A 22,616-nucleotide genomic window follows, 5' to 3' on the forward strand; every position below is an offset into this window, starting at 1 on the left:
ACTATGTGGGTGAAACCACACAATCACGAAGCTCTCAAATGAACTCACACAATAAAAATGACAAAAGACATAGAAGACAGACACCCCATCGCCAGTGGGTCAACACTTTTCACAAAACGATCACTCCATGTCTGATCTCTTAGTTCTCATCCTCAAAAGAAACCTGCACATCATCTTCAAAAGAGAGCCTGGAAATTTAAAGTCATAACTCTGCTGGACTCTAAAAAACATGGACCTAACAGAGGCACTGTCTGCATGGCTCATCACAACAATTTGTAATATGCACTACTGCCTGCTAACCCTTAATTGTCCACGTCATTTTAAGTTCTCTCCTATAGCATGCATGAACCCCTTATGCCTAACAATCTGTCCCGACTTCTATTTAATTTGGACACTCTAGTTACCTTCCCCAGACCTGAAGAAGAACTCAAAAGCTTGCTCCTTCCACAAACAGTAGTTGGTTCCATAAAAGATATTACCTCATGAAAATATTAATATTTTAACAATACTTGAAAATATTTTTTCTGTACAATGAGGCACATGCAGAGCACATGATGGTGCGGAAGAGGTTTGACTGACAATTATTTGGCATGACCTGTATTACTCTGTATCAGACACACATGGTTTATTCAGGCCATCCCAAACATGTCAATAAGACTTCTAATATAAGAGAATACATAATACTCATACATTCTGCACACACAAACCAATGAAACATCACCACCTCAGGGGTGAAATGTGACATCAGCTTAGCAGTGTAAAGCAACTAATTACAACTCCAAGGATAATTTTAGGCAAGTAGAATATAACTAACCAATATGGAAATTGTTTAGGGTAATGTGGATTGAAGTCCTTTTTGCAACTAGTACATGGAATTTTTAAAGACCACCAACTACCAGGATTTCTGTTTTACATGCCACTCTTAAGAGGGCAGCTCCAGCAGCAGAACCACTCAACTGTGCTTCAGGGTTTTGTTTATTTGTTTCTAAAACATAATGGCAGCTCTGCAGTAATCAGCTAGGTGGAAACAACTAAGGCCCTGTCTATACTACCGGGGTAAGTTGACCTAAATTACGCTACTCCAGCTAAGTGAATAACGTAGCTGGAGTAGATGTAGCGTAGGTCGACTTACTGTGGTGTGTACGCCACTCTGCATTGATGGGAGACGCTCTCCCATCGACCTACCTTACCCTTCTCAGGGAGCTGGAGAACCAGAGTCGACTGGAGAGCGCTCTGTGGTCGATTTAGTAGGTCATCACTAGACCCTCTAAATCGACCCCGCTGCATCAATTGCCGCAGCGTCGATCCCTGGTAAGCGTAGACATGGCCTTAGTAATTCAATGTGCTGTTAACCAAAAAAACCCCTGGAATTGTAAATTAGGCACATTTAGAAAACAGTGGAATGTACTAACATAACTCTACAAAAAGCTTCTAGGTTAATTACCAACCCAGTTCAATTCTACCAACCAAGTCACATAGGTACTAAAGTACATGCTCTTTATAAAGCAAATTGACGTATTCCTTCAAGAGTCTCCATAAACCGTTATAGTTGCTATATAGCACACAAAGTTTTCTCCTGAGTTCTGGAAAATACAAAGCAAATATTGCTGCTAGATAGTCTTTATTTTCCTTTAACAAAATACACAAAGGCACAACATTCACTTATATATCGTCATTATTATACAGGTATAAATAACGCTCAGTATTCAAGTACCATCAAGTGCAGAGACTTCCTATACTTTATGTAAACACAAACTAATTTTGTATATCATGTGCCTTTGGCCCATCTGAAACATAGGTAATGCCAAAGGAGTTACCATATAGCTTAGTGCTGTTTAAATGCATTCAGTCAAAAAAGTTAAGACAATGACTAAGCTGTTACAGTTATGACGACATTTCCATACTGCTTAAGCTGAATGCCTAAAGACATTTTAGCATGTAAACATCTAGATATTTAAAAGTCACTCAATCCATTTTAATGGGTAAACATTAAAAAAATTCCTAAAAAGTTCACAAAACCAAAACTCCACTAGACAAGTTGTTGCCAATTACTGCAGCTTATGTTCAATAACCTAAAACTTAGTATGCATTTGGTTAAGTGTATGGAAAATAAACCTGTAGGTAAATTTTAGTTTTCAAATATACAAATCTAAACTAAAGCGACCTGTGATTGTGTTAGACTTCAACCAGCTGCACATTCTGCAGTGCATTAGCTCTCTGAAAGAATACATGCTTAAATTTTCAATATCCAGTAGTGCACATAGTTTCAACGTACTGTGGTAGTGAGGCAGTCTGAGCTCAAGAGATTTTAAATTATACCATTTTCGAAAAGCCCACCTTAAGAGTAACAACTTGCATGAACAAAGCTAAAAGAACTAGCTACAGAAGGCACTTGAAGTACTTATTCTGCTTCCAGGACAGACTCATCACTTTGTTCAGTTGGAACAGCAGAATCGATTTTTGTAACTGAAGGTTCATTTTCATTTGTTGTTTCTTCTTTAACACCCTCTTCAGATAATTGAACCCCTTGCTGCTCAGTACTCGATGCCTCACCATCTATCTGGTCTACTTCAATAATATGTGTAACTTGTTCTATGGGTTCTGAGAAAAAATAAAATCATTAAATTAATCATTTGATCACTTCCAGAAATACTGAATATACAGTTCACATTTGTAAAGAAGTGTGGGAAACTTACACTTGAACATTTTCTAATCACAGGTTTAGAGTACTGTCACTGTATAAAAGTAAGAATTTGCAGAGTTTTGTTGTGGGGAGAGAAAAGTGGACAATGGGTGGAAGAGATATTGAAAATTCAAAGCTATCAAGGCAGGCATTTATATATTTGAGCGTATTTGATATAAGATTACACACAAGAACATTATTATAAAATTGCAAAAACTTAAGCACTCAAAAGTTAAGTATCAGAATTAAGGTTTCCTATGCAACCTTAATTCAGTACCCTTGTGCATATACATTATGATATAGTCTTCAATTACATGTTCACATACCATTTTTTCCCACAGGACCCCTGCCTCATTCTATGGACAGGACAGACTGAATCAGAACTGTGCAATGAAGGAGGCTGTAGGACCCCTTGCAGCTTCTGCAAGAGATGAGGCAGTTCAACCTGAGTTGACTAGTTTGTGATTTTTACATGTTCACATACCATTTTTTCCACAGGACCCCTGCCTCATCTCTTGCAGAAGCTAAAAGGTGTGTAATATTTATAGTACTGGAGGCAGGGGGGTTCAGGTCTGCCGATAACTATAGGCCCAACCCCTCAACTACAGGGGAGGAGCCAATGAGCCCAGACTATAGTTGATTTCTGGGGACAACAAATGAAAAAAAAACGGGCACAGAAGTGACGTCAGAGGTAAAAAATAAGAGCTCCAGAGGGGGACACAAAGCAGAGAACCCCAGACAGCACCCACTGCTCCTCTAAGGAGTTTAGGGAGTCAGTGGACACTGCCCAGAGGAACTCTGTCCAAAGACGTGAGCGGAAAAGGGACCAAAAATAGGCCCCACGGTCACAGAGCACCCCTCTGTCTAGCTTCCTCCTCCTGGAATGATGGATGACCATCTTGGCCAGCACCAGGAGGAGGTTGATGAGGAGGTCCTGCAACTTTGTGGGACCACAGATGCAGTGTGCATAGATCAAGAGGTGTGGGGAAAAACGTGGCCAGAACCTCAGCAAGAGGCTCTGGAGGAGCCAGAAGAGGGGCTGCAACCCGATGTACCCACAGAGATGTGCACCAGGGTCTTCTTCTCATTGCAGAAGGGACAGGCATCAGGGGATTTCGTGAACTGCACCAAGTACATGCCTGTGCTCACAGCCACCAACTGAAATGCCTGGCAGGCTGTGGGACCAAAGTGGAGTACAGGCTGGCCCACCAGTTCCTCACCCTCCTCTGGTGGCAGCAGGTCCTGCCACTTGGTGTCAGGGCAGGACACAAAGGTGAGGATGTGCATAGTATAAAGCACTAGGATGTACAGATGTTCTCTGGGCAAGGTTTGGAGGCAGACTAGCTGGATGTTGTGCAGTTGGCTCAGGTGGCATTTTAGGAGTGGCTGGGGAGGCTTGCAGGATAAGGGTCCAATGATGAGTTTTGGAGGGAAGCATCCTCCTGCAGGACTCACTCGAAAAAAGCGAGAGAAGCAGGAAACAAGGCTGCCCTCAGTTCCTGGAGTGCACAAGAGGAAATGTGCAGGATGGAAAGCCCCATGTGCTGGCCAGTGGTTGCAGGGTCCACCTGGCCCCTCTGATCAGAGTCCAGGTGTGTAATGAATGAGGCAGGGGATGCAGGAAGAGAAAGGGTGGTCTCACAGTTAAGAATGCTGCCCTGGAAAACACTGCATTCTATCCCTGCCTCTACACACAGTTCCTGCGTGGTGCGAGGCAAGTCACTTAAACCAACTTTTCACAGGTGGTCTCTCATTGTGTGTTCTTTATTTTCTGTATGCTCAACTTGAGATCCAGATTGGAATCTGATTTGTAAGAAGACTGAGCACTCACAGCTGCAACTGAAGTCAGAGCTGTACTCTCATCATATGAGCTGTTAAATACTCTGAAAAATCAGATCCTAGTCAGTTCAAGTTGAGCACTGAAAATTAAGGTCAGAAGTGTCCACTAATCGCCAAGCTTCTCATCTATAAAATGGGGATATCACTACCCTCTCATCTCTCACAAGCGTTATGAAAATACATTAATGTTTGTGATGTACACAGATACTATAGTGATGAGCACCATAGAAAGGCCCCCGAGCAAATTAATAATTTTGTCTTCAGAGGAGAGTTTCAATACCATGCAGTAAAGGCATGGGGACACTAACTGAACAATGAGGAGGAAACAAAATATTTAATACTTCTCATTAGCTGGGCATCATTTAACCTGCACACTGAATGAGGCAGGGGGTCCTCTGGACAAAACTATATGTGATCATGTAATAAGGCTATCACAAGGGAGAAAATTAAAGTTGGACAGACAACCTTAATTCTGGCATTTCCTAACTTCTGAGTGCTAAACTTTGCAACCTTAATATTAATTTTAATGTAGTTTTTTTTTTAAATATAATTTACTAGGTCTTTAAGAACACAAGCTATAAAAATAAATTCCATTATATGGCAACATACTGACACTCATGAGGTTCACCAGCAGAGCTGGAATCTTTAAAGCCACTCCACTGATCTCTGCAACTTGAGCTAATGTTGTAAATGGTAGCCGTAGAAGGTTGTCGTCCTCTACACGAATCAGCACCAGAGTGGTAGGACACACCGACAGGGGGGTTCACAGATATTTGGTGACAGAAAAGGAATGGGGAGATTCAGGCATCTTGGGTTCCATTCCAGGGTCTAGAGGGGAGTGTGATCTAGTGGGCACAGGCTTCTTCACATTCTTTTCAACTTGACTCCTGTTCTGTTCCCTCTAACCAGTCCCTGTCTAGTCTCTTCCCCACCCATCTCATCATCCCAGCCTCATTCTCTTTGCCTCACCAATCTCAGCCTCCACTCCTCTGGCTTCTCATCCCAACCCCAGTTTCCTGGCCCAGACAGTCTGTTTCATCTCCCAGATCCTCAATCAGTCTCTCTGCTCCTCCTTGGCCTCCAGTCCTTCCCGCCCGCACTGGTTTTCTAATCCCAATTATTTTCCCCAGACTCCTCATTTAGTTTGTCTCTCTTACCTCCACCCCACTCCCTGGCTCCTTGTCCCAGTCTCAGTCTCCCAACTCCCAGTCAGATTTTCTTTCATGTCTTACTTCAGTCCCAGTCTCAGACTCCTTGTTCCAATCTACTCCATTCCTTGCCCAGTTCTTATCCTCTCTGCATTCAAGTCAGATAGCTTTCTCCTCCCTGGGCTCTTCCCCCAGGGTGGGTGGGTGGGTGGGAGTGCCATTGAAAGCACAGGAGAGACACCCTTCCCCTGCTATCAGTTCCAGTGCCCAGCCGCACCATAGCCTGGAGATTTTTAGCAGCTCAACCAAGCAGTCTGAGCATGTGTGAACTGCAATTTTTCAAAAGCTTATAGCAGCCAAATTTGGGTGGATTTTCAAAGGGAAAACAAAAGGCACATTCTTGATACAGAGACCACTCCCCTGCCAAATTTCAAGCCCCTGAACTGAAGCATAGGGGCACACTAGGGGTCTCAAAAGAAGATTCCAAGAATATGAGAAGGTAAGTGAAAAGTAAGTTTTTATTAATTAAAAATAATTCTGGCAAAGGGCTGAACTGTTTGGGCTGAAACTTTCCAAAAATATTCAGCCTGAGGAGACACTATGCATAAAAAAATTTCAGCATAAATGCTTAAAAGTTGGCAAAGTTGTATGCAACTAAAAAGAGGACCTTATAACAGCTCCACCTATTGTATAACAAACCCCGATGTTTAAAGCTTTCATGTGCAAGAACAAGGATTTAATGTTACATCATAACAAATTGGTTATGGATTAATGTAAATGTCTAAAGTAATTTAGATCTCAGTAACAATTTAAATGCTAGTAAAAGCTGTAATTATAGAGGGATAAAACTCCGAAAATTAAATTGAAAAGGACAAAATATTACAATGCAAATATCTTATTGCGTTGAAGTATTTGAGTATTAGTGATTAGCTTTGATTTAATTGAAGGGAAATACACCTACATATATCGGTCTTACACACAACTGTTGTAGACACTGCGACGAAGAGCTGGGTCGTTTTCTTGAATGGCGTCGTACGCTCTGTGTAGAAGACAAGGGCCCTTTGAACATCGAGGGAGTGTAGCCACTGCTTCCGACTACTGGCGTGCGGTTCTGGACAAAAAACCGGGAGGAAAATGTTCTGGTTGATATGGAAGGTCGATACCACCTTGGGAAGAAAGGCAGGGTGAGGTCGCAGCTGCACCTTATCCTTTTGGAAGATTGCGTAAGGTGGTTCCGAGGTAAGAGCCCTAAGTTCGGAGACATGCCTCGCCGACGGGATAGCAATGAGGAAAGCCGTTTTCCAAGAAAGGTATAGGAGGGAACAGGTGGCCAACGGCTTGAACAGGGGCCCCATAAGCCTGGAAAGGACGAGGTTAAGGTCCCACATGGGGACTGGCTGCCATACCTGCGGGTAGAGACGGTCCAGGCCCTTAAGGAACCTACAGACCATGCGGTTGGCAAAGACAGATTGGCCATTCGCTCCCAGGTGGAAAGCCGAGATGGCTGCCAGGTGAACTCTGATGGATGATATCTCCAGGCCCTGCTGTTTCAGCCTCAGGAGATAGTCCAAAATGAGAGGCACGGATGCTTGGAGGTGGGGGCGTGCCGCGGTGAGTGCACGAGGATGAGAATCGCTTCCACTTAGCCATATATGTGGCCCTAGTGGAAGGTTTCCTGCTACCCAACAGAACTTGCTGCACCAAATGAGAACAGAGGAGTTCTGAATGGCTCAGCCATGCAGCATCCACACCATGAGGTGGAAGGATCGTAGGTTGGGGTGACAGAGGCGGCCGTGATCCTGAGTGATCAGGTCTGGAAAAAGGGGCAGCGGCACTGGGGCATCCACAGAGATCTCCAACAGCGTGGTATACCAGTGTTGCCTGGGCCACGCTGCGGTGACCAGAAACGGCAGCGTCCTGTCCCTGCACCTTGAGCAGTACCTTATGTGCCAGGGGAAACGGCGGAAAGGCGTAAAACAATCGGCTCGTCCACGGGAATAGGAAGGCATCTGTGAGAGCCTGGGGAGCAACCTTGGATGGAGCAAAACGCCGGGCATTTCCGATTGCTGCGAGAGGCAAACAGGTCGACCTGAGGAAACCCCTACTTTAGGAAGATGGAGTGGATGACATCCAAATGGAACGACCACTCGTGGTGGTCCGCCAACATGTTCTGGACCCCTGGGAGAAAAGACGCCACTAGGTGAATGGAGTGGGCTATGCAGGACTCCCACAATCGAATGGCCTCCTGACAGAAGGGAGGAACAAGCCCCCCCTTGCTTGTTGATGTAGAACATGGCTGTGGCGTTGTTTGTGAGGACTGCCACACAATGACCATGCAACTGCTCCTGGAAGGCTTGACAAGCCAGACGTACCGCCATCAGCTCCCACACATTGATGAGAGAGAGCTCGGACGGGGCCTATAGTCCCTGCGTCTGGATGTCCCTGAGATGGGCGCCCCATCCCAGGGCTGATGTGTCCGTGACGAGGGACAAGGAGGGCTGAGGAAGGGGACTCCTTTGCATACCGTCCTGGGGTCTAGCCACCAGTGGAGGGAGGCCAGGACCCTCTTCGGGATGGTGACCACCAGGTTCAGGCTGTCTCGACCTGGGCGATAGACTGATGGCAGCCAGGCTTGAAGCAGGCGGAGCCGTAGTCTGGCATGTCTAGTCACGTATGTGCAGGAAGTCACGTGTCCTAGAACACTCAAGCATGTTCTTGCCATCGAGGTTGGGAAGCTTTGAAGGCTCTGGATAAGGCTTGCCACAGCTTGGAAACGAGTGTCCAGCAGGAGGGCTCGAGCTCGCATGGAGCCCAGGACCACCCCGATGAATGTTATTCTCTGGGTCGGTTCTAGCGTCGACTTCGCCATGTTGAGAAGGAGGCCTACTCGACAAAACGTGTCCATGACCAATTGAAGGTGGGACTGTACCTGTTCTTTGGTGCGACCTCGGATGAGCCAGTCGTCAAGATACAGGTATACCTGTATCCGTCGTCGACGGACAGCCATACATTTGGTCAACACCTGGGGGGCCGTAGAGAGGCCGAATGGAAGGACCGAGAACGGATAGTGTTTGCGGTTGACCATAAAGCGGATGAAACGTCTGTATGCTGGATGGATCACTATGTGGAAATATGCGTCCTTCATGTTGATGGTGGCATACCAGTCTCCAGGGAAGGTATAATGGTGCCCAAGGAGACCATGCGGAACTTCAACTTTACCATGAATTTGTTGAGTCCGTGCAGGTCCAGGATAGGCTGAAGCCCGCCCTTTGCCTTGGGGGATTAGGAAGTAATGGGAGGAAACCCCCCTGCCCCTTAGAACCCCCTCGATCGCCCCATGGCAAGGAGTATCTGAACCTTCTGAATGAGGAGTTGCTTGCTTGTGAGAGGGGTCCCTGAAGAGGGACAGGGAGGGAGGGTGGGGAGAAAGAAAATTGGAGAGAGTATCCCCTTTCCACCATGTAAAGAACCCAACGGTCCGTGGTTATGAGGGACCAAGCACGGTGGAAACGAGATAAACGATTCAAGAAGGGTAGGGTAGGATCCGGAACGAGGTCCAGTACATCATCCTCGGGCGTCCCTTCAAAAGTTTTGCTTAGAACCTGCCGAGGGCTTGGAAGGGCCCTGGCCCTGCCTGGATTGGTGGTTGGACGGCTTCCTCCTGCCATTACAACCCCGTCTCCTATAAAAATCCTGCCTTGGCCAAGAAGGGGGATAGGAGCGCTGAGGCTGAGGTTTAAAGGGCTTCCGCTGGGTAGCCAGCGTGTGCATGCCCAGCGACCTCATTATGCCCTTGAGTCTTTGAGGCTCTGAAGCCTTGAGTCTGTCTTGTCCAAAAACATGCCCTCTCCATCAAAGGGGAGATCCTGCAACATTTTCTGAAGCTCCGGTGGTAACCCAGAAGCTTGCAGCCAAGAGATACGCCTCATTGCGATCCCTGAAGAGAGGGTCCGAGCAGCAGAGTCTGTGGTGTCCAAGGAGGCCTGCAATGAGGTCCACGCCACCCTTTTGCCTTCTTCCACCAGGGCCCCAAACTCTTTTTTGGACTCGGGAGGTACCAGCTCCTTGAACTTCATCATGGAGTTCAAAGAGTTAATATTGTATCGGCTCAGGAGCGCCTGCTGGTTCACGATCTGGAGCTGAAGTCCCCCCGAGGAACAGACTTTGCACCCAAACAGATAGAGGTGCTTGGCCTCTTTTGACTTGGGCACTGGGGCTTGCTGACCATGCCACTCCTTCTCGTTCACTGAGGCCACCACCAGTGAACAGGGCTGTGGGTGACTGTAGAGACAGTCATATTCCTTGGAGGGGACGAAATACTTCTGCTCAACCCCTTTAGCAGTCGGGGGAATGGACGCAGGCATTTGCCAGATTGTTCTGGCCGTGGTCTGAATGGTCCGGATGAGTGGTAGGCCCACCCTAGATGGAGCCTCTGCGGACAAAATGTCAACCACAGGGTCCTCCACCTCTATAACCTCCTCTGCTTGCAGGTTCATATTCCGCGCCACTCTGTGCAAAAGGTCCCGGTGGGTATGGAAGTCTATTGGAGGGGGACCCGATATAGCAGTTCCCGCCACTGCCTCGTCGGGTGAGGATGAGGAGGCCGCCACGGGAGGAAGAGGATCATCTGGAGCCCTGAGCCCGCGACCTCGGTGTCCGGATCAGGAACTGGAGCTGGAGGAGGGCCTGGAGCCAGGAAGGACGACACCACAGTCTCCATGCTTCCAGGAGCAGGACAGCTGGCGGTGGCCTCTTGCACTCGCAGCTCAGACGGGGCTGAACGAGAAGCCCCAGATGGAGCACCCTGGGCCTGGTGGTATGCCCAGGGCATCCAAAAGGGCCATTGAGTGGACCCTTGAGCAGGACTTTGCTCCTGTGTCTGCCAGTGTCCAGCCCCTGAGTCCAGGCAGCTGTGATCCAAGTGGCGGTGGTCTGAGAAACTCGACCCTGCCTCTGACTGAAGAACAAGAGGTGGAACGCGATGGCCACAGTGGTGCCGAGTGGGTCTGCGCAGAGTCACAGCGATGAGATGATGAAGAGCGGTACCGCAAAGCTAGAGATTGGTGCCGCGATGGTGGAGAGCGGTACCGTGACGCTGGGGAGCAGTGCCGGGACCTGGACCTAGGCCGCGACGATGACTGACGTTGGGAGCAACGTTTGAATCAGGATCTACTCCTGGACGGCGACTGGCGTACGGAGCGGTGTTGAGAACGGTGCAGGGAGTCAGAGCTGTGCCGCGAGTATGACTGGCGCCGCGGCTCAACTGACAATACCGGTGGGTGAATAAGAGCCAGCTTGCCCCGGAATGGTGCCACACGAACAGGTGCCGGTGCCTTGGTCTGCTGAGGGGATGCCGACACTGTCATGGCAATCAGATCCCTTGCAGCCACAAAGATATCTGGAGTAGATGGCAACTGGACCTCAACCATGCTGTGAGTCGGGGAGTCCAATCGCACCAGACTCAACGGTTCCTTTCTTGATGCTGGAGTCAATGGTGCCGAAGCCGTCACTTGTGCCCTGGGTGCTCGGCTGCGGGACGCGGCTCTGTAAACAGATCCAGGGAGGGTGGCACCTGCTGAGGTGGGCCAGCCTTTTCCGGTTTGCGGTGCCGCTTCTGGCCAGGCGAGTGGGAGCGGTGATGTCGGTTGCGGTGCCGGGGAATGTCGGTGCCGCGGGTCTCTATCAGAGTCCAACCGCAGTGCCATTCCTACCGCTGTTGCTGGGGCGCTGCACACCAAAGCGCTTGGTGCCAGGAGCTATGTTAAGCAAAAGTCCCGCTCCTTCTTAGTCTGGGGACGAAACCCCTTGCAGATCCTGCACTTGTCTGCTTGATGAGACTCCCGCAGACACTTCAGGCAAGAGTCATGGGGGTCGTCCACTGGCATGGGCTTAGAGCAGGAACTGCAGGGCTTAAAGCCCGGAGCCTTGGGCATGAGCCTAAGCAAAAGATGGGAAGGAGGGAAAACCCCTTCCAACCCCACTAATACAAACAACTATACTATAACTATTAACAAACTGTGTAGGAAAAACGCTAGGGAGAGTGGAGAGCAGCAAAGCCAAGCTCCACAGTTCCAATGACAGTCACGTAAGAAGGAACTGAGGGGGCGCTGGGCCGGCTGAGGTACATATCCAGCGCCATGAAGGCGCCACTCCAGGGGGCTCCACAGCTGATTCACCGGGTGTTGCTAGGGTAAAAATTCTCTGATGACCGTGCACGTGGCGTGCGCACACCTAATTGGAATCAATATGAGTAAGCACTCTAAGAAGAACAACCCATTGCCTATTCTCTAAAATTCTGAAGCAAGAGACTTTTGTAACACTTCTGCAGCAGTGATGGCATCCAGCCACCTGTAATTCTACACTCAAGGAATCCATCACTAGCAGCAGAATTTCAAGAATCCTGGCTTTTCATAATTCTGTTCACAAAGCCTCAGACACAAGAGAATTAAACCCTTTCTGAACTAGAAAATCAGTATGTGATTAAATGGTTTCAAATTAAAAAATTCTCTGAAAATCTGCGTTATCAAAAGTGAAACAAGTTTATTCAGTTCAGCCTAGCACTCCACAGAATGTCAATTATGTATGACAAGAATGGAACAGCAGAATTAGAGTTCAGGGTTATACATAAAAGCTATGTGAACAAGTTACTGTATACAAAAACTTTTCTGCATTGTACCACGCTTTAGCTACTATTAACATTTCACTCTAAATAATAAAGGTCATCCCAAAAGTTTCAAGTTAGAGTCCAGGGATTCACATTTTACTCACTAAGAGTGAAGTGACACAGGAAGATATTTGAAAGTTTTCATCTAGTTACACACAAAGCAAAATGCCAGGTTTCAGTTTTATAGACCACACGTGACATCAGCATTGTGTCATATAGTCAACTCCATTGTGTTGCATTTAGATTGACTGGCAAACCTCATTCAACCAAAGCGCACATTTTGGGGAGCTGTATGAAGTAAATTTTAAATGTTCAGAAGAACCAGCCACCTGTTAAATAAGGATTACTGGGTTAAATCAACTCTTCAACTCCCAACTTTAAAGAGTCTCATGCCCAGACTTGCAAACTACAGAACCTTTACTAGTAGTAAAAGCATGAGAGGCAGTGCATGCATCACCTAGTCTGGAAACATTCTGTAAGAGAGGAATAAGACAGACAGACCGACCGACCCTCTCTAATAATTTCTTTAGTTGTTCCTTCCATTGGCAGAAGTGATCTCAGAACCTCCATTTGCTCCTTTGCATTGGGCAAACTCATTGTTATTTTTATTATTCTTAGTATAATGCAGGATAGCTTAGGAGTTGACAAAAACAACCAAAGGTCTTAAAGTAACTCAAGTTTTTGCCCTTTATACGAATTTTCTCTAAGACTAGGTTTCCTTCTCTACCTTAGCAGACCCAGTGAAATAATCTGACTTTTAAAAATGTGCACTAGTGAGATATGCACTTTCCAGTGTCTCAAATACCTGCCTGAGGGATATTTGTCTCACATGTATTCTATGTGCGTGGCTTTTATACCATGAGGAAGGAAGGAATACATGCATTTTAGTTTTTCTTGAAGGAGAAAGCCTAACATTTACACAGCACTTGCATCCATATGCCCGTGACAGTTCTGCCAAAGAGGTAGATCAGTGCTCCTCAGCAAGTCAGACTGAACTGAGTAAAAGGGTCAACAACTTAGGACATTTTTACACTGAAAAAAAATCCATATTAGAAGTAACTGAATCCAAGAAAATATGATTAATCTCCTCAGTCCTCTGTGCCAGTGTCAGGAGGTCTGAAGAAAAAAACCACAAAAGACATTCGGGGGCAGAAATGCTTTTCTTCCAAAGAAAATAACTTATGGGTTTAAGAAATGGTGCCCTAGTGCTATTCCCTTACAGAGCTAGAGGATATTAAGCCTTACTGGTTAAGGGACAAGCCAATTCTTTGCCAACAAAGTTTGCTTTCAGATCCAGTTTCTTGAACAGTCATTCTGAGCGGTCATTCAAACAGAGCTAGATTTATTCCCCTATAGTAGATACTATGTCTCTGCTGCAAGTATCTCAAAAAACATATCTGACATTTGAACCAGTGTCTATTCTTCTGGAGCATCTGGTAGGTAGCCAAACAATGGGGTCAACACTTAGTCTTAGAGACATGCATGGTTGTCTGCTGAACTTCAGTCTACGATTCTGAAGCTCCCTTTTGAAGGGTAGGACTTTTTTACAGCTAAAATAGATGAGCCTGGAAAAATAGAAGTATCAGATCATCTGCCACACTGGCCTATCTCCTGGCCTGCCCCAACTGCCATTAAAAAAAAACTTTGAACACCTTTTTGTTTCTAGTCCCCTCGTGGAAGATGGTCTTCATAATCTCAAAACATGAGATACCCAAACAACAGTCAGATCAGCAGTTTAGGAACGGTCAGATGTGCAGTAATCCCCTCCTGCTTGATGTGCAGTGAGGACTGTCCTCAGCTATAACTTAGCATCTGCTTTTAGCACAGCTGTTTTCTGAGAGTGAGGAGGTCTTGAGACCACTTGTCAACCAGCTGCAGGAAAGGAAAGTGTATTTAAGCAAGCCTAGTTGCTGCTTCTACTACCTGTAGATTGCAGGCACTCTAGCTAAGCCAAAGCTTGAGAATTCAGCTGTTTTTACCTATCGGTCCTCTGGTTCATAGGCCAAAATGAATCAAGTATTGGACAAAAGTTATCTGTTCCTTTAACAAAAACGGGCTTAGTGGGACACAGTTCGAATGAAACACTGTATTATGAAAAAAAACATTAAACTATTTTATGTTGTGGAAAAGAGCTCTCTATAATACTTAACTATATTCTAGCTTTCCTTATCCTAAAAGGTAAATCACTTCAGACAAAAAAAGCTTTAATTTCTGTTGCACTTCTGTTTTGAGCTTGTAACTGGGAAAGCATGTCTTGCACTGTTCAGTCTTTTGACTGATCACTTTAACAACCTCAGAACTGTTGTATACAGTGGATTATTTTTTTCCAGTTGTATGTTTTTGGAACCCTATACAAATATCACTGTCCTTGTTTTATTTTAATGTGCTAAACTATGTAGCTTTATCATTCGACTTATGTTTTCTTTTAATCAACTGTTGCCTTGGGTTTAGGTGGAATTAAATTCGGGCATCACACTGGAAAATGCCACTTACTGGTGGTAGTTTAAGGTTTGGAAAGTACTATGGGTTAAAGTGCAAGTTCAACACTATTATATCTTCTATGTCTGTCCATGCAATGTGGTTCTTGTATTCAAATTAACAATCTTAAGATAGGCTAGGGGACCTAGAGCCCATATGAAACTCCTTGACTTACTCTACCTTTCTGTATTATTTGTTGCAATATTTTCCAGCACTGCAATCACCTTTGATTGATAGGTCTTGGAAGTTAAAGTTTACATTGAGTTAATGGCATATCAAAACTTAACCTCCTTTCCGGGATCCTTCTTATAACAAGTTTCTAATGGAAAACTCATGTCCCTGTTACATATTACATATTATCTGCCAAACAAAAAGCCTACAATCACAGCTCGGCCTCAATGTCAACTCAGAGGAACTTTGTAGGATGCTTAGGTCAGATCTGAGTTACTTTAGAATGAAGCTGTGTACCACCGGGCCGGGGGAGAGGAAGATGCTTTCCCAAAGGACTTCACAAAGAATGCCTTGCCAGCAGCCTGTTCTCTAAAAGTTCAAATTGAGTACCTACGCAGATCTCAAATTGTGGCAGTATGGCATAAAGAGACAGGAAGGTCCTTGGCCATTGTAGGTCAAAACCAACACCATAAACTCTGCATGGAAGCCAAAAGGCACCCAGTGTAGATACTGGAGCACAGGTGTCACAAGTGCGCCACGAGATACCACACTTATGAAGCATGCGGATGTATCATGCATTAATTTCAGCTTCCAAACAAATGTTAAGTATGACCACCTTGAAGAGCATATTACAGTAGTACAAAGTACAGGCGACAAAAATATGAAACAAGGACAAGGTCAGCATCAGAGAGAGGACTGCCATCTCCTGATCAAACAGAGAGGAAAAAAAGTCCTTATCACTGCCACTTGTTGATCATCCAAAAGCAGCTGGTAATCTAATCAGACCACCAAACTACAAACTTTGGTTACAAGTTTTGTAGATTCACACTCAATCAGGGGTACTGCTAACTTCCGCCAGCTTGTCTGCTTCCTTACTGCAACTCACCATTCACTACCTGAGTCTTCTCAGGATTGAGTCTCAATCAACTCACTCTCATTGCACCCAGACACTAGGAAAAACACTGAATCATACTCTCTGGATTGGTGAGATATAAAGTTGGCAAAAAGAAAAGGAGTACTTGTAGCACCTTAGAGACTAACTAATTTATTTAAGCATAAGCTTTCGTGAGCTACAGCTCACTTCATCGGATGCATTCGGCTATAGCTCAAGAAAGCTTATGCTCAAATAAATTAGTTAGTCTCTAAGGTGCCACAAGTACTCCTTTTCTTTTTGCGAATACAGCCTAACACGGCTGCTACTCTGAAACCTGTCATATAAAGTTGGGTGTCTAACTCTAGCAGCCCCATATATGCAATGAAGAGGGATGAGAAATTAGATCCTTGTGGTATGCCATGACAGCCCTGGGGCGGTGGGGGGGAAGGGAAGAGCAAATCCAATACTATCCTCTATGGTCTATCAAGAACAAACAAACTAAGGCAATGAAGTGCAGCCCTGTCCATTCCCTTCAGAGATCCCGGGCATGTTCAACATCACCTCATGATTTAAGGTACCGAAAAGCTGATTGAGGCCTATCTTAAAATAAACACCTTATCTTTTTGCATCAGGTGGTTGTCAATACAATAAAGCATTCTGTGCCATACTCAGGCTGGAATCCCAGTTGCTCAAGGTCAAGTAAATCAGAAGCACAGATCTTCCAAGATTTGTCAAGATTTGCTGCCTTTCTACAGTTTTAATTGGATATAGTGCTCTATTTTTGGTTATCAAATATGTTCAGTGTCAAGATTTGGCTTTTTCCAACAGGGACTAAATATGACGCATTCAACAGGAACATTTGGAGACACAGACCAACAGCTGCTGATCCCAAATAACAGGACAAAGAGAAGCACTTTACTTTAAAGCACTCTGTGCTCTGTCTTCAAATGAAACCAGAGGAGCAAAATGGATAAAACTGTGCTTTGTAGCTTCTTAAAAATTCTGTTGGAGATTTAGTACTAAAATGACTCAGGTTTTAATCTACTAGAGGAAAGGCAGCTACCATGGCTTCCCTAATGAATTTCTCAATTACTGAGATATATTGAGGCTGCCATTAGGAGCTCAATTCAAACATTTACTAAGCACTAGTCTTTTGATTCAGATGCAAGATAAGATGGTAGGCATGTGAGAGCAATTTGCTCAACTAGTTTTCCTCAGGCACATCTCTGCTGGCTAATCTCTATCGAGTTGAGATCTGCAGAAGCAATTTCATGGAGAAAAGAAGAGCAATCACCTTAGTGTTTTAGTGTCAACAGGTACTTTAACCCCATTCCCCTATGTCTGTGACCACAAAAGATTATGCAGCAGGCTAGTGAATACTTGGACACAAAACTGGAGGGAGGGCGGGGGGCGGGGATTCAACCCAGTCATCTTTACTGAAGGTGGCTAGTCATTTTGTCCATGCGACTGTGGTTTTGCTATTTTGGTAATGGCATTAGCCTTACTCCAAGGCTATGGTTTAACAGGGTTACTGATCCAAATTATGTTTCTGAATGCTGTCAACATTTCGGTAGAAGTTATTTTCCTGTTGCCAACATCTGTTGTAATTATAATTAAACATACCCTTTTTTGCCAGTAGAGAACGGTCTTAATAGGTGATCTGCAAAAGCCTTGCTTACAGTTTATACCTCATTAAAAGGAAAGTTTAGTAGCTTAAGTTTACAGAGTCACATTAATTAAAGCCTTTAAAATCAGTATGGGTTAAAACTACCTGTAAGCAGAGTTCATGCTATAAATTAGATCTGACAAAAAATGGCTCATTGAAAATACTTTTTGACAGATTGAGAGAAAAGATTATTTTCATAAGACAGCTGCTCAAATGAAATGCCTTGAACCAACTCATGGGCAGTTTGTGCATAATGACAAAATTACAAATTAGCATCAACCTATAGTGTACCATCTAATATGGGTACAAAAAACATTTTCTTTTGGATAGTACAGTTAGAGAGTTAATATTTTGTTTTATACATCTATTGTAATAGATTAAAAGACAGTAGGTACAGTATTTATCTAGTATATTATATGGCTGAGATTTTCAGAAAATAAGGAAATTAGATGCCCACATTCCAGTAATAATGGGTGTTGGGAACTTAACTCCCTTCTTTTGTAAACCCCAGCCTGTTTTAAAAATGTAGTCTGGTGCACATAGATTATACTTTCATACTTTACTTATTGACAATTAATTTATTGACAATCTGGATTGCATGTTTTGTTTTAAAACACCTTAATCCTTTTTTAATTATATCAGTGACTTCCCTGCTTGTCTGTATTCTGACTCTGCATTCTACACAGAGAACTTTGGAAAATAAGAAATGTTTAATTCAAGGGAGGGATACTTTACAATTTTATCTGCAATAGCAGCAGGAAGATCTGGGTCTGTGTTCAATAAAGAACTCAACGTTTAACTAATATAACGCAAGATCACACTGGTAAAACCAAAATGATGGCCATCACGATTTTCATGATTAAAAATCAATTGAAAGATGATCTCATAGTTAATACAGTTCAACATAATATTGGGAATATTAATGTAACATATGTGAGAAAATACAAAGAAAAAATACTTCTTTTTAGAGAAGCAGAATACAAGGTATCTTTAAAAATGGTTTGCTTCACCAGCAAGATTTTCCCTCTATGAAGGCTGAGTTCACAGAAAAAAGAAACTACACCCTGGGCTGCTCTAATCTATGCGGGGGAAAGTTATCGATAGAGTCAACCTCGAGAGCAAGTGAGGGCTGTATACAGCTACTTTGGAGTTCCTTCACTTAGCTGCACCCAGAGTTTATTGGGTGCAACTAAGGATTGAGCCTGAAACCTCTTGGCTAAGGAGATTAAAAGGTAGGAAGACTAATAAAGCCAATATGGCTCCATCAGGAGCTCTTTAATGATATGAAAAATCAAAAAGGAATCCTACACAAAGTGGAGAGATGGACAAACTGCATGTGTTTCTTCCTCCTTGTTGTTAATATTAATTGTTAAGCATCTGGCCAGTTAACCTTATTAGTGAATGTTGAAACAAAATAGGCATTAAACACCTCAGCCTTTTTGATATCATCAGTTATTAGCTCTCCTTCCCTGTTAAGTAGAAAACCTACACTTTCCTTAGAGTATGTCTACACTGCAACGTAAGAACATGCTTGAGCCCGGGCCGAAGCCTAACCTGACCAATGTGAAAAGGTTAAAAAAACTGGGCTTGAGAAAAGACGACTGAAGGAATCCTAACAGTTTTCAAACAGAAGAGTTATTTTAAATAAGATGATCAATTGCTCTTTATGTTTACTTCTTGTCCTCCCTTCTGTGATGGGCTGAATCTGCAGTAAGGGAGATTTAAATGAGATGTTAGAAAACCCTTTTTAACTATAAGTGTAGTTAAGTTCTGGAAGAGGTTACTAAGGGAACATGGGAAATCCCCACCACTGTTAAGAACAAGTTGGATTAACACCTGTCAGGGATGGTGTAGGTTTTCTTGGTCCTGCCTCAACTCAAGGTTTCTTCCAGCCCTGCATTTCTATGATTTTATGATTAAGTATGATTGACTAGAAACTGGAGAACACAACAAGGCCCTGAATAAGGGCTAAAGCAGCAAGAGGCACTCCCACATCAGAGCCACTGAGCAGTTCCTTCACTGACCAATCAGAAAGGAACTGTCTGCAATGTTCTGGATAAGGTTATGTCTATACTGCAAAGAAAAACTCAGTGCCAAATCTCAGAGCCCAGGTCAATTGGCTCAGGCTGTAGGATTAAAAATAGCAGTATAAACATTCCCACTCAAGCTGGAGCCCTGGCTCTGGAAGCCAGAGAGGGTGGTGGAGCCTGTGCCCCAGCTTGAGTGGGATGTCTACACCTCTATTTTTAGCCCCGTACCCCAATGCTGAGGAGCCCAAATCAACTGACCTGAACTCTGAGACTCCGTGCTTCTGGTTTTTCTTTGGGTGTAGACATACCCTGAGGTACTTGAAGTTGGAGCATATTCAGCAAGTTAGAGCTCTCAAGCCAGCCTGCAGGTGCCTCACCAGATCAAGTTTTTCAAGACCTAGAGGCAGTTTCCCACATGACTCATGCTCAGGCAGGAGACATCAGTAATGAGAATTCTGTACAAGTGGTATTTTTAGAGAACTCACAGCACTATTAGCAAGTAATTAGACACTAATTGTGTGCGTTTTTAACCAGTTTAAGCCATTAAAGGTCTTAATACACCACTACAAAAAACCCCAATTTATTAATCTGTCCTCTGTGCAATGGCAAAGATGATCACCCTGCCTCTTCATGCTACATACAAAGTGAAAGACAATGACACTCTGTCCCCAACATGAAAAGATTACAACAGGAAGGGAGTTTTATTTGTTAAACTACTAGAACTATTTCCTGTAGTCAGCTGCCTTTTAAACCTCTTCAGCTAAGCACATAGTGACATGAACTGCTCCATAGTCCCTAGCCCCACATGCTTTAGATCTTGTCTGGTTTGAACGGAACCGTAGAGAAATCCATACCTCTTTAGTAAATAATCAAAAGTTAAGTCTAACTGAAGATTCTTTGGTTTTAATTACAACTCTTTTCTAAAATTCTCCTGAAAACATTGCATCTTCTTCTTGGCTGAACTCTAGACACCTACTGCATTTGCAGACTATAAAACCTCTCAAAAGGAACTTTGTTAAATTAAAATTGACAATTTGTCTTTGAACTCTTGATTTTAAGCAAGGCAGTTTTACTAGATTTTCCTGCCCTGGGGAAAATAGCAAAACTAACTTAAGGAACAAAGGCAGGAATTTCAACCCACCTCAATCAAATGACCTGCCTAAAAAACAGTGAAATTTAACCACTTAGGGGCAGATTGTCTTGTTAATTATGCACATAATATACAGTTTAGATTTGATATTTGTTTATCAATAATTAAAAAAGCCAGGGATTTCATTAAGCAGTATTTTCAAAGGGAAAATAACCTTGCCAGACATGAGTGAAGTAAGACTGAATTTTAAGGGGTTGTATGGCTAAAAACCCTTCAGCAATGCAGATGAAGAGTAAACCACAAACACTAAGGAACAAACAATGCAAAATACACACACTACAGGAGAACAAAAAAGTTAGAATGCTTTAAAACTGCTGCACTTTAATGAAAAAAGACAGAACCAAGAAGAGCAGTGACAAAAGGATTTCAATGAACATGAATAATGGCAACCTTCACAGGATTAGTACACACCTTCCTTTGGTGGATTCTCTTGTAGTTTTACCCCTCCAGAATGCAAAGGTCCAACCGTAGTCTGCAATTCTGTTGGCTGCCTCTTTTCACAACTGAAGTCTGGGAGTCGTGGAGCTTGTGGTCTAGTTTTTCTTGCAGGATTCAGGAAAAAGCAGTACGCACACCTAAATGCTGCACAAAAGATTACAAAAGCATACACAATAATAATCTCACTTTCAGCTCTGCTGCTGTTACTTGTAAACATTTCTGGTAAACATTACTAGGGGTGTCACAAACATCAACAAAACATGATTGTCTATGGAACAAAAGTATACTTAAAGATTTATAAGACCAGTCTCTTGGGGGTTTTTTTTTGGTTTGGTTGGGGTTTTTTTGTGTGTTTTTTTTTAAATAAATACTCCAGTATGGATATCCATTCCCTTTATATTATTCTGTAAAATATTATTATTCAGTCATTTTCTTCCCTGAGGGCTACACCTTGATGTGGTGGGAAGGCTTGAAAGTTCTCATGACCTGGAGAGCTTTGCCAGCAGGAGTTTAACTTCTGGTAGGACCATTCCAGCCAGCCAGGTCAAAGACTAGGGACCAGACAAAAAGCAGTCCATTGCTGGGGTATACAAGACTCCTAGCCCCAGTAGGCAGCTCGTCTAGGAGAAGACATACTCTCCATAAATTGACATATAACTTCCGGGGCTTGTTCCGACTCCTGTTTTGATGCCTCCTTGAGATCTTCTTGCCAAAACAAGATTTTCTTTAAGTTCTTTAAGTTTCTTTAACATCAGATAGTTTTTAGCTATAAAACCCTTTTGAGAGCTATTCATAGCCCACAGTGATTCTCAAGGATGTTTTGGAAGAGGCTTATTTCTCCTGAATAGTTTTACACACACAATATACTCGGCCTGAAGGTTGTAATAAAGTACTTTTTTAAAACTTAAAATGTATCCTTAGCTACTGAATAATAAATTACCATAAGTGGCATTTCTTAGCTTGTACTAAGTACTTAATTAGAATCAAAATGTTACAGTACTGTAACAGTCTCTCAAGAAGTACAAAACTTATTTTTTAAAAGAACAGACTATATAAGTTAGTTCTTACCAATGTATTCAAACTCCTCCTTCAGAGCCATACCATTATGAGAAAAACACTGTTGACATATAAGGGCATACCTTAAAAAAAAAAAAGTAAAAATACAGGTGTTAAGTTGAAGCTAAGTATTCAGACAATGGAACTGCTGTATAGTATTAAAGCTGAGCAACTTTCAATATAGTTAAAACGTTAACAACAAGTAATGCCCAATCCATTTATGAAGAATGTACTGGTTAGCAGGGTCTCTTCATTTACACATCAGCAAAAGACAAATTTTGAATCATAATCTTAAGAATTAAACCAAGATGGTTAGGTCTTAACCTATCACATAGCTGCAATTTAAGTGTCTGTTTCATACTAGACTCTATAGAAGCCACATCAAAAATACTGGTAATTCAACTTTTATGAGGAAATAC

The 22,616-nt window shown here is 43.6% G+C and overlaps 1 protein-coding gene across 2 annotated transcripts in view; it reads right to left on the reverse strand.

Moving 5' to 3' along the window:
• Window positions 1-900: 900 nt before the first annotated feature.
• Window positions 901-22,616, reverse strand: part of LNPK (lunapark, ER junction formation factor) — an 83,062-nt gene continuing 61,346 nt past the window's right edge. For both annotated transcript variants that reach the window (XM_074967628.1, XM_074967627.1), the window contains exons 11-13: window positions 22,210-22,280; window positions 21,115-21,285; window positions 901-2,601 (exon numbers count right to left, since the gene is read on the reverse strand). In XM_074967628.1, coding sequence (XP_074823729.1) covers window positions 2,402-2,601; window positions 21,115-21,285; window positions 22,210-22,280 — 442 coding nt within the window. In that variant the 3' untranslated portion in view covers window positions 901-2,401. The remainder of the gene's footprint in view (window positions 2,602-21,114; window positions 21,286-22,209; window positions 22,281-22,616) is intronic.

Source organism: Natator depressus, chromosome 11 (genome assembly GCF_965152275.1).
Source record: "Natator depressus isolate rNatDep1 chromosome 11, rNatDep2.hap1, whole genome shotgun sequence".
In the NCBI taxonomy this organism is placed as follows: Eukaryota; Metazoa; Chordata; order Testudines; family Cheloniidae; genus Natator; species Natator depressus.